The sequence below is a fragment of the Actinia tenebrosa genome, unplaced genomic scaffold, assembly GCF_029948245.1.
Source record: "Actinia tenebrosa isolate PJP-AT-01 unplaced genomic scaffold, QUT_ActTen_1.0 PGA_scaffold12__29_contigs__length_12842862, whole genome shotgun sequence".
NCBI classification, from domain to species: Eukaryota; Metazoa; Cnidaria; class Anthozoa; order Actiniaria; family Actiniidae; genus Actinia; species Actinia tenebrosa.
Window position 1 is genome coordinate 4,248,529 of NW_028292572.1, and position 13,107 is coordinate 4,261,635.

At 37.9% G+C, this 13,107-nt stretch overlaps 1 protein-coding gene and 1 pseudogene across 2 annotated transcripts; both read left to right on the forward strand.

Moving 5' to 3' along the window:
- Positions 1 to 227: 227 nt before the first annotated feature.
- Positions 228 to 9,290, forward strand: LOC116300068 (uncharacterized; annotated as a pseudogene). The gene is made up of 4 exons (XR_016119385.1): positions 228 to 441; positions 2,340 to 2,448; positions 3,218 to 4,450; positions 4,755 to 9,290. The product of XR_016119385.1 is annotated as an uncharacterized LOC116300068 (transcript).
- A 1,906-nt stretch (positions 9,291 to 11,196) lies between these two features.
- LOC116300058 (uncharacterized) lies at positions 11,197 to 12,273 on the forward strand. The gene has a single exon (XM_031708825.2). The coding sequence runs from the start codon at positions 11,327 to 11,329 to the stop codon at positions 12,017 to 12,019; it is 693 nt and encodes a 230-aa protein (XP_031564685.2). The 5' UTR covers positions 11,197 to 11,326; the 3' UTR covers positions 12,020 to 12,273.
- The last annotated feature ends 834 nt before the right edge of the window (positions 12,274 to 13,107 follow it).

Genomic DNA, 13,107 nt, shown 5'->3' on the forward strand with positions numbered 1-13,107 from the left:
AAGTCTGAAGTCTGAAGTCTGAAGTCCCCCCAGAGCTTCCGTAGTATAATGCCGTGTTCGTATAATGCCGTGTTCGTATAAGTATAGAATAATGTTTACTTTATTCAGGTTTAATTATTAACTGCGGCATGTAATCGTATCCGCTTAGACCAGTCCGGGATTCGCTCCAGATCTGGAGAGCGGTCAGTGACGTCACGTTTCTATTGTTTTCGACGACAAGCTCGGAAATTGCAGTGAAAGTGTTTCGACTTAGTTCTTTGGGAATTTTCATCTATTTTCATTGAGTAGAGACTGGATAATGATTGATAGTAGTTCTCACGATATACGAAAGAATAGCTTGAAGTGAAAATTTAAGTGCGAGATGAAGACGATGGTGAAAAAATCAGACAAGTTTTATCGCACGGACTTGGCTTGAGCGCCATGACAGTGTTTACAGATTCGGTAAGTAATGAAATGTACATTTTTTTGGAAAGTTAACGAATTTTTCCCGGCTCAAAAGTAATTTTCACTGAAAATTTAATAGATGTAGATTATTTGTACCAAGTTTGGAGGTGGTAACCCTCCCAGATTTTCGGTAACCCTCGCGAGAAATTTTGGTTGCTAAACTAGAGTCGGGTACGTGACAAGTTAGCTTGTAATATGATCATCTGATCATTGTAATCATCACGTCTTTCCCGTGTATCAAAAACCGAAGCTCAATGTCATACTCACATTAGCATTTATGAGATGTGAATTCAAATTTTGTATTACGATCTACACGATTGATGAGAATCAGGATGCTTTGCGGCCAACCCGATTATTGGAATCAGAAATCAGGAATTGTACAAGTGTTATTTTAGATTCCTGTTTCAGAAATCAGAAAACTTACTTTTCGGCACTGCCTAGGTATATTGCATAGGCGAAAATACAAGTTTGAAGGAGAGAATCTAGGATTTTGGATTTCCGTTTCCCGAATCAGAAATCGCATTTCTGTTTTCTAAATCACGAATCAGAAATCACAATCTCACTGACATACGACAAAACACCACGTGTAGGGGAGGGGTGACCACTCGAAAATGCTCTTACTTCCGGTATCATTCACCTGCGCTCTATCACCCCACCCCTAGTCCAATAGTTGTAGCTGTTGTTGATCTTCCGCTTAGACAAACATTGAACGATCTGCCGCTATCCATAAGGAACACTCCATCCACTAAATCTTTTAAAGGAAAACTTAAGACATTCCTATTTGACGCATAAATAATTATATTAATATTTAATTAAAAATTATATTTTGATAGCTTATTATTATTATTATTATTATTATTATTGCAGTGTATATATATATATATATTTATTTATTTATTCATTTATTCACTATTTATTGATTTATTCTATATTGTAAGAGAATTGAGATATTATGTAATGCGCTAGAATAAAATTATTATTATTATCAAATTATTGAACCGTGATCCCCTGTGTAGTATATTACTGTAAAATTGTGCCAAACTGATAAATTCAAACTTAGCTAAAAAGATCTCAGTTGTTCTGTCAGTGATTACGAAAAAAAATGAGCTTAATAGATTCCCTCAATGTCCAAGACGAAATAAGAAAGATTCTCGATGCTGGAGGATTCTTACGGGACGTGGAAAGGTATTTTAAAGAGAATTATCCTAACAAAAAGCATAACTTTTTCACGTGGTTGGTAATCTTAACGGAAGTTCAACAACAGCTACAACTATTGGACTAGGGGTGGGGTGATAGAGCGCAGATAATGATACCGGAAGTAAGAGCATTTTCGAGTGGTCACCCCTCCCCTACACGTGGTGTTTTGTCGTATGTTAGCAAGATTGTTATTTCTGATTCATGATTCAGAAAACAGAAATGCGATTTCTGATTCGGGAAACGGAAATCCAAAATTCTAGATTCTCTCCTTCAAACTTGTATTTTCGCCTATGCAATATACCTAGACAGTGCCGAAAAGTAAGTTTTCTAATTTCTGAAACAGGAATCTAAAATAACTCTTGTACAATTCCTGATTTCTGATTCCAATAATCAGGTTGGCCGCAAAGCTTCCTGATTGATGAGCCATAATTTTTTTTTGTTAGAGAGTTGTAGAATCTGTATATGTATTTCATTCCAGTAACAAGCCTGTCTGGAAATAAAGACTTTCGAAAAACACTGCAAGAACTTTTCCTGCTAGGTATAGCTGGGCACTAGTCCAGTGGAAAAAAAAGAAAAGAAAAGAAAAGGAAACTGCTGGCAGAGATGCAAGAACTGTGAAGCATGCTAAAGAGTGTGTGTGTGGGTGGCCATGGGTGGAGGGTAATTCTGTAATGAATAGTGTCTTTTTTAAACTTTAGGAATTGGACTGTTACAATGGCTGGATGTCATGAAAGTGAAGACTTCATGAAAAGAACAGAGGGTGCCATTCATTATTCCCCAGAGTCGCAGGCAGTAATAAGACGTTAGGTATGTAAAAACTGTTAACATGCATAGTGCCTATAAAGCATCTGGTCAATTCTTTATGCTCAAAATGTGTTAATATTGTGTTATTTAGTTCTTGTTTCCCAAGCAATCTTTGACTGATGGTGCGAAAGATACCTGTACTCATTTTGATTGTTTAACTTTCCATGTTCTAATGAATTTCATTACCTGCATTTATAATGTATGACCTCACACTATACTATGTGGAACGAGGCTTGCAAATATTGAGACAATGCATATATTCATGACACAACACTTAACTGCATTATCAAGTCTGCAAAGTCCTCCACATTATTTTTGTTGTAAAGTACATTGAGTTATTACATGAAATGCTTTCTATAAAAACTGAAATGTATTTTATATTTATTTATTTAAACAAGAACTGTAAATTCAATTGCATTACTGAGGGAATGTATCTAATTTTAATCAATTTCCAACTTTAATTGCCTCCTATGTTGCAGTCATTATAAGCTGTAAAGCTTCTAGAGGCCTAACTGCCAATCTAAATATTATACAAATCATTAAAAATGTGCATGTGATAATAATGGTAAAATTTAATCAAATCAAATCAGTTAGTTATGAAGTCTGTTTCAACACTCCAGCAAATTAATAAGCTGATGGAGTCTACAGTATCACAGTGTACAAAATGAATGAAATATTGCTCCATACCCCAAGGCTTGATATTATTTGAAGACCAAAGAGTACAATAACATAACTTGAATGTTAGTTAGTTTGTATACTTTATACTTTTCAGGATGCATTGAATCATATAAGACTAGTTAAAACACACTGTACGTATACCTGCATGCATGGTGATTGCGGTATATATACTTGCTATAAATTAATTTCATAATGTCAGGGTAACCAGTTTTCTAAAAAAATACTGTGCTTGTTTTTACGGAATAAACGAGTGATCCAACAGTTCTTAGAACTGGTTGTAGCAGAGCAGGTTATGAATGAAAATGGAATTCTCACTGATGATATTGATGGAAAAGTTGAAGAGATTATACAGAAAGCAGATAGCAGAGTTTGTCCAAACTGCAAAACAGTAATGCCAAAGGACAAAGAGAAAGTGCATTAACCCAGAGTGCCAAGTGAACTTGAAAGCAGCTGAGAAGGAATTATCAGGTGAAGATATTCTGGGAACAGCTGTCTGTGAGCCCATTCGTCAGTTAAATTACAGATTCAAAGAAGATGAAGTTGTGATAACTCTGGAGTCAAATCCTCAAGAGGCATACCATATCTCCCAAGTTAAAGTGACTCAACTTCTAGAAAACAAATTGGAATGGGAAAATGTCCACACTGGCCACACCAAAGCTACAAAGATCACAGTGTCAGATCCAGTCTTTGAAAACCCAGCCACTTATGAAGCTGTGCAAACAATATTGCGTCATGTGGGTAATACCGCAAAAATCTCAAGGTATGGCCATGTGGGTCCTAATGCTCGTGAATGGATATCTGTTACCATGGATGGGTTACCATATGGTCCAGCTGCAACTGTCATTGACAACACATTTATCTGCAAAGACTGTAGTAGCAGTGGTTTGAGTACATCATCCTACTTCCAGAAAGAGTGGGAAAGGCACGTTAAAGATCAGCATAATGCCGTCAAACCCAATAAAACCCTGGAGTTCGATTGTGTAGTCCTCAGAATTGGCCCATTACATATTGAAATGAATATGGTTAAGACACTCTTTAAGATCAACTGGGAAGTTTTTATTTCTTCATTGGCTCAAGAGATGGGGTTTAGGATAGAGAATGCATTAAGATATACCAAAAAGGCAGGCTACCACCATCAAGCCATGGAAATGCTAGAGATCCTCCAAAGAGGCTGCTGGATGGAGATGGTACTGCCATATGGCCGGCAGAGGATGCAAGAAAAAAGCCACTATCTGTGAATGATTACATTTACAACTGGGCACAGGAGAAAAAGGATGTCAATTATATCTACATGTTTGAACAGGTAATATTACATATTTTATTTTACTGATAGCATATTAAGAATTTACACTATTTATGTTTTATTTAAGTACAGTCACAGTCCTCGTTGCTAGTAAGCCCTATCAACATTTAAAAAGTCCCCTGTCCCTTATGCAGGTTAACATACAGTGCTAATATAGTGTGTTTTGGTTTTGCTATAATTCATCCTTTTTTCTTTTATATAATCTAATAATATAGTAATATATAATAATAAAATATTGATTTGTACAAATGGTTGGAAGATTAGCATCTCTTTGCCAAAATGTTTAGGCACTTAAATGCTAACACTCACCTATACATTTAATTTCAAGGTCTGGAGATATCTTGGTGCCATCAAGGTGTATCATATTGGCATCCGGAGAAACAATGCATTGTATGTGCGCAGTGGAATGTCAGTATTTGCACCAGCTTTTAGTATAAATCCATTCACCTCCAAGTATCAACTTATTGAGCTTCGTGACACGTATGTCAGCAATTAATGCTAAAGTACATAATTATAATGACTGATGATCATAATTATAGCCAAATGGTTGCATTTCAGTTGAAGCACAAAACCAAAGCTAAGGACATTATTATTAACTGTCAAAAAGACCAAAATAGTGCAAGGCTTAAAATAACTGCCTGACATTGGACAATGTCCGGCCAGAACTGGGACTTGTCCGGTCAATTCTTTGCTTTGACAGTCATTTTAACCAGTAACGTTGACCCAGAAATGAGTTATGACTAAGTTAAAACTAATTTGGACCATGATCATGACCGGTGACTGGTCGGGCGTTATTTTAAGCCCTGCTTAGTGCAAGACAAAAAATAGGAGAGGAAGGGTTTTGGTATTGTTTTGTGCTATTTACTGTTTCAAGGCTCTAGTGTTCATTTTGCTTTGCACCTGTGTGAAAGTAAATTCTTTTTTCAAGCAATTTAGAACACTTTTGAGATGGCTGCAATGGGGAAAAAACTATGTAGAAAAAAGGAGAATGGAATAAGCAGCACACAAAACAGATCACTTCATAATATTAAGTGCTTCCACATAATGCACCTATCAATGTTTAGCCCAAAGGTTGGGAAGAGGGCATGTCTGTGGAATTTAACTTGTTCCTTGTTCTCATGGGTAGGGAATTTGACATGGTCCCCATAAGAGAATAAAGAAGAGTACTGAAAATTTTGCATTTATGACATGCCCAGGGGTATTGGGAATTTGACATTTGCTTCAACAAAAATGTTAAATCCCCCCTTGCTGGGTTTGTCTGCTCTCCCCCATATCCTGGGGCTAAACATTGATAAGTGCAGTTACATATTATGCTTCTGTTCTGGTAATAGAGTGAATTGATGCCTGCTAGTCCTTTGAGTGGTATATGATGGAAGGCTACTGTGCGAGGTTGTTCACTCATGCTATTTTATTTCTATATTATACTTCTAACTCAACAGTAATATAAACTATGGGATAAGTCCATAGTTGAGTATTAAAGTCAGGGCCGTAACCAGTGGGGAGCACAGGGTGCACGTGCACCCCCCCTAAAAGCTTAAGGTCCGCTCATCCACCCCCCTTTTTATTTTGGTTCTGCTTTCTTTTGGTTACCTTTTTTCTTTCTTTTTGGTTCTGCAAATTATTGCCTGTGCACCTCCCTGCAAGATCCCTAGTTACGCCACCGAGTTGGTAATAAAAAAAACGATCAATGGTGCGATTTTATTCGATTTGCACCCTCCCTGTAAAAGTTCTGGTTACCGCCCTGAAAGTGCATAATCTTCAATCCTTTATAGCAAGCACAGTGCATGTTTAACTTTATTTCATATTGTGAAATTTAGTCTCGGTGTTTGTATTGTTTATCTTCGTCACTGGTTTCACTTACCAGCAAGACTGGAGATGGCTTGTTGGCTAAAAGGTCTTGAACGCATGTGGGCATGTTTTGTGGTAGTCCCAGAGGTCTTCTTGTAGTAGTAGATTGTGGAACACCAACAGTGTTTATTATTCTACTTCCAACGCCTAATCTGAGTCCAGATGGACTTGGAGTTGGGGCAAGGGGTTTGATCATCACTCCAGGAGTACGAATTTGGTGTTCTTGTTGGCATCCAAAAGTCTTATTAGGGTTTCTGATTTCTTCAGATCTGGAGAGCAGTGCCACGTCAAGTTTCTATTTCTATTTCTATTTGGCTAAATTAGAGCCAAACTGTAGGTCCCAGTTTTTCAAAGATCTTGTCAATCTTTAAAAGTAGTATGAGGCTTCCATTCGATTGGAACAACTGTTGTCCTGTAAATTCTTTTCATGTGAAACTCATGCTTTTCTTTTAGGGATATTAAGCGACATTTCATACAAAGAAACCTCGAATGAGTGTTTGGTGAATCCAAGGACATGTTCATTGACCATGCGGTCTCAATTTCAACTTTGAGATCGATAGCTGGACATTATATTTCCTGTTGCATATCAATTGTGTAGAATAATGTTTGATAATCATCCTCCTCATCCGACAAAGCAGTGTCTGTTTTTCACTCGGCTGTTTCCGAAGGGCCAGATTCTTTCGTATGCTCTTTCTGGTTAGATTTCTTTTTCTTGATCTTCGAAGGTCTTCCTGGTTTTCTTCTCTTTGCTGGAATCGATTCCATCTGACATGTCTCACAATCTTCAAAAGTAGTATGCGGCTTCCACTCGATTGGAACGACTTTTGTGTTGTAACTTTTTTTTCATGTCTAGCTCATGCTTTGCTTTAACGGATATTAACCGATATTTTCAAACAAAGAAACCTCGGATGAGTCGTTGGAGAATCCAAAGACACGTTCAATGACCATGCGGACTCAATTTCAACTTTGAGATTGATAGCTGGACATTTTCTGTTATTGTCGTTATGCTACATCCACAGATTCTACATCTCTAACAAAAAAAGTTATGCTCATCCATCGTGTAGATCAAAATTCACATCTATTAAATGCTAATGTGATTATGACATTGAGCTTCGGTTTTTGATACACGGGAAAGACGTGATGATTACAATGATCAGATGATATTACAAGCTAACTTGTCACGTACCCGACTCTAGTTTAGCAACTAAAATTTCTCACGAGGGTTACCGAAAATCTGGGAGGGTTACCACCTCCAAACCACCTCCAACTAATAATCTATGTCTATAAAATTTTCAGTGAAAATTATTTTTGAGCTGGGAAAAATCCGTTAACTTTCAAAAAAAATGTACATTCCATTACTTACCGAATCTGTAAACACTGTTATGGCGCTCAAGCCAAGTCCGTGCGGTAAAACTTTTACCGTCGTCTTCATCTCGCACTTAAATTTTAGATAGTACTATCAATCAAAATCCAGTCTCTACTCAATGAAAATAGATAAAAATTCCCAAAGAACTAAGTCGACCCGCTTACACAGCAATTTCCGACCTTGTCGTCGAAAACAATAGAAACGTGACGTCACGACCACTCTCCAGATCTGGAGCGAATCCCGGACTGATAAAACTGAGGCTTCTGACATTATTTACATCTGAAGCATCAGTAATTGTTTTACTGTTAAGGTGTACAAATTACAATTCTATTCAATCATTTTTATTAAAACACTAACAGCCCACACTAGGACTATCTGTACCGCTAGTTATCGCTAGTTATGTTTAAGAGTAGCTATAAGTATTTATCATCACTAGTGAGTGTTACATGATTAACATTACTACTGTTTAACACATACTAATGAGTATACCAAAATTAAAACAGCAGAAACAAACTAAAGAAAATTTTACTTCTACATATTTTCAATTATAGTAGAGTGGTTTTCATAAACTTGTTAAATATATACAAGCATTAAATGTAATTAAAGGAATTAAGGTCTACTAATGGGTATCAGTTTGGTATCTGTTTCAGGGTTTTATGAAAACTACTCTATCCAATAAATATCGTTTGCTTAAACCCTCTCAACATGGGGTTTTAATGTTGAGTTATACAACAATAGACCAAATCAGCTAATGTGTAGCTATGTACGTCTCCATACAATTTAAATCTCTGGAGAATATGATTCTTTGTGTTCGTGTATTTCCATATCATGTGGAACAATAGTTTACAGACCCCTTGCATTGAATTCCTAGAGGAATTGTTCTGGGGACAAAACAACAGGCTGTCTTTTCTTATGCAAAAAAATCAATTGTTTTGTCCCCCAGAACGATTCCTCTAGGGACTCTATAGGTTCTATAGGCTATATAGGGTCTATAGGCTATGGCTGTTAATTGTTTGTATAATTAAAGTAAAAGTTCAGTTCCCTTGATAAATAAAATATCCACAGAAGAAATAATATGTAATAAATACCCCAGCAGTAACACTGTCTGGAACTTCCAATTTGAGAATGGGTAGCCATGCAATTTTATATACAGTATAAGGAACAGAGCAAACGAAAGTGACCAACTGGTGGTAGAAACATAGCATAACCATGTCTTAAATGTTTTATCTTGTCTACTGATTTCTTCAAAACAGATAGGTTATGGATGCTGCCCAATTAACAAAAATGTCATGCAGTTGGAATAATCACTTGCTCTGTACCTAGCAGTTGAATTACGTTTAAGCATATATATTTGGTCATATTATATTTAGCATGATCTGATGATTGAATTAGAAAAGAATATATTTACATCTGACGATGACGCAACAATGATTTTCATGTTTATTGCATGTTATTATTTGTTAAATGTTACAAAAAAGTAGAATAGTACAGTGTAAAAGGGAAAGTTTTCAAGAAAGCTGTAAATTAAATTGATTGTCTAAAAGATTTATAAGAATAAAGTATTAAGAGAGAGATCTTCGAAAAACCGGGACCTACAGTTTGACTATATTTTAGACAAATACTGGACCTTTTTAAAAATATTAGTAGATTTCCAGCATTATTTAATTAAAAATTGCTCTTACATTCATTTGCAGCATTTGATAAACCTTCAGAGCCGTAAAAAGTATAAGATATCGGTCGTTCACTTGTACTCGTCCGCCATATTGGATTTTGAGGAGCTCTTATGTCACGTGACTGCAATGTTTACATCGAAGCATAAAACAATAGAAACGTGACGTGGCACTGCACTCCAGATCTGGAGCGAATCCCGGACTGTAGACAGCATTATCATAAGGATGTTCATGACACGTGTAACATCACTCTTAGCGAACAGCTCAGCATAATCGCTTACCTAACTTGCAAATCAGCAACGGACAGCGCTATCAAGGACAAAGTTGAGCAACAAATAACAAGCGAAATTGAGCAAGGGAACTATGTAATAACTCAAACTAAACCAACAATAATTAGTGCCTTGGGAGCAATCCCCAAGAAAGACAGCAATAACGTGCGTTTAATTCACGATTGTAGCCGCCCCGAAGGCGCCAGCGTAAACTCATATGCCACGTGCGAACATTATGCCTAGGAAACTGTCGAACGAGCGTGCAAACTTATCAAACCTGGAGCCAAAGTTGATTTAAAAAGCGCTTATCGCCACATTCCCATTCATCCATCAAACTATGCTGCGACGGGGTTGAAATGGACTTTCTCAGGCGACTCTCAACCCACATATCTCATCGACACCAAATTGCCTTTCGGTGCTTCGCAGTCGCCTGGCATTTTTCACCGTATCACACGCATGATGTTACGCCGCAATGACACCACACTAGCATATTTAGACGATTTTCTTATCATTGCTGATACAGAGCCTGAATGTTGGAAAGCCTACAGGGTGGTTTTATCACTCCTTCAACGTCTTGGCTTCTCAATCAACTGGAACAAAGTAACCGCCCCGACACAATCGCTAATTTACCTAGGAATTGAAATTAACAGCGCAAAAAGGCAACTCATTCTGCCCGACACAAAACTAAGCGAGATAAATCAGCCTTACAGGCAGCGAGCGAGCAATCGAAGATGGACAAACGCGAAATGCAATCCCTCGCGGGAAAACTAAACTTTGCAGCGAGAGTAGTATACGGAGGCCGTACGTTTTTACGGCGAATAATCGATCACATAAGTACGCTCAAGCGACCTCTTCACCACAAGCGAATAACCCAGTCGATGCATGACGATTTGAAATGGTGGACCGATTTCATGGACACGTTTAATGGAATAACTTTTTTTCGTAAACTCTGAGCCTACACAGATTGAAACATTTTCCACCGATGCCTGCTTAAGCGGTGGAGCAGCTCATTTTCATACTGACTGGTTTTACACTAACTGGGCGGTCGATTATCCCTGCTTACAAAGACGCCCATATCAACAAACTCGAACTTTTCACGATTCTTATTTCGCTGCGGCGCTGGCACACTCACATGCGACGGAAATGGATTGTTGTGTATACTGACAATACCTCAACAATGTATGCTATCAAACAAAGGCACAATTCGATGTAAAACATCGATGGCATGGCTAAGAGAAATGTTTTGGAACACTGCACGTCACAACTTCCGATTAATTGCCCGCTACTTGACCTCTCAACAAAATACAGTTGCGCTATCACGTGTGCATGATAAGCACGTTATCAACAAACTTAGCAATCTTATAACCACGGAAACAATTACGACTTCATCGCCACAAAATCACATTACGACTAGTGCGCTTTCCTCTCGACCTCCCCAGCACACTCAACTTCTTTTCAAGAAACTCTCCTAGACGACGAGATAAAGTTCTACAGGAATCAATCATTCGCTAAGACGACACAGTCCACCTACAAGTCTCAAATTAGAGCCTATATCCGCTTCTGTGTGTACTTTGGCTACAAAATAGTTCCGTGTACTCACGACACTGTCCTACGATACATTGCCTTCCTTGCGCGAATACTATCACCGAACAGCATTCCAAACTAATTAAACGTTATTCGCCTTCTTCATCTCCAACACGGCCTGCCAAATCCTCTCGAACATCCACTCCTTAACTGGCGATACACTATGGTGCTACGCGGCATAAAACGTCACAGTGGACGACCAATAAACCAAAAGCTCCCGATCACCCCGTCAGTCCTAAGGGACATAAGAGAACAACTCAATTTAGAACACTCTCCTGATCTGACATTCTGGGCCGCCTGCTTAGTGGCTGTTTTCAGTTTCTTCAGAAAATCTAGCCTTTTGCCGCCCTCGGTTGCGGGTTTTAACAAAGATATTCACCTACGACGAAAAGATATCCTACTTTTCAGCTGGGGAGCCATCCTTGTAGTACGATGGTCAAAGACTGTTCAATTTAAACAACGCAAACTTCTTATACCGATTCCAAAACTGCAAAAGTCAGCGGATTTATGCCCGGTAACTGCTCTTCAACAAGCTTTCAGTACAACACCAACCGCAGATCCGGACGGTCCGGCCTTTGTGTATTCAACCAGTGCACAAAACCTGCAACCGTACACTTACAATTCATTTACATCGAAGCTCAAGCATACCTTAACCACCGCAGGCCACCCGTCTGACAAATACTCTGGACACTCCTTCCGGCGTGGAGGGGCAACCTTTGCTATGCGCGCCGGAGTCCCGTTTAACCTAATACAAGCCCAAGGCGACTGGAAAACGAACGTTTACGAACGATACCTAGATAAATCGTTTATCGATAGACTATACGCCATTCGAACTATGGCGAATAACATACCATAAAACAAAAATAATAATAAAAATTAAAAAACAAACAAACAAAACTTATATATATAAACATCAGTGTTAACTGCATAAGTTAGTAAATTAGTTTAAGTCATCTTTAATACACATACCACTTGTTTGGAGGTATTGGGGGGTTTATGTTTACGTGCGATCTTTTAGGCTAATAAAGCCATTCAAACCCCCAAACTGGTGTATGTGTTTTATTTTATTTTATTTTATTTTAATATTTATTGTCTCCTATATATAATAAATGCCGTGTTCATATAATGCCGTGTTCGTATAATGCCGTGTTCGTATAATGCCGTGTTCATATAATGTCGTGTTCATATAATGTCGTGTTCATATAATATCGTGTTCATATAATATCGTGTCCACCGAATATAACGTTTTGTCCACCGAATATAATGTTGTCTCGATCGAATATAATGTGGTGTCCACCGAATGTAATGTTGTGTCCACGGAATATAATGGCGTGTCAACCTGACATAATATTGTGTCCACCGCATATAATGGTGTATCTCCCTAAAATAATGGTCTAACGACCTTATATAATGGAAAAAGAACATTATATCATATCACGTCTTTATCCCAAGACAGTGGTGGTGTTCTATACATACATACCCACATAAACACCACACACACATACACACAAACACACATTCTCACACATACACCCTTACATAGCACACACATACACACATACACACAAACACACAGCACACAGTACACACACACTAATACATACACACATAAACACTCACACATGCACACACATTTACACACATATACATACAAACAGACATACTGACATACACAACACATTCACACCCATACACACACATATACATACACACATACAAACATACAGATATACTGACATACACCACACACATTCACACCCATACACACACATGACTACACACATACACACACATTTACATACACATACACAAATACATTACACACATACCATCATACAGCACACAGTACACACACACACACACACACACACACACATACATACACATACACACATACAGACATACTGACATGCACACACATAAACACATTCACACCCATACACA

Coding starts and splice junctions, on each gene's coding strand:
- LOC116300058 (XM_031708825.2), top strand. CDS start 11,327: ATGGTGCTACGCGGCATAAAACGTCACAGTGGACGACCAATAAACCAA.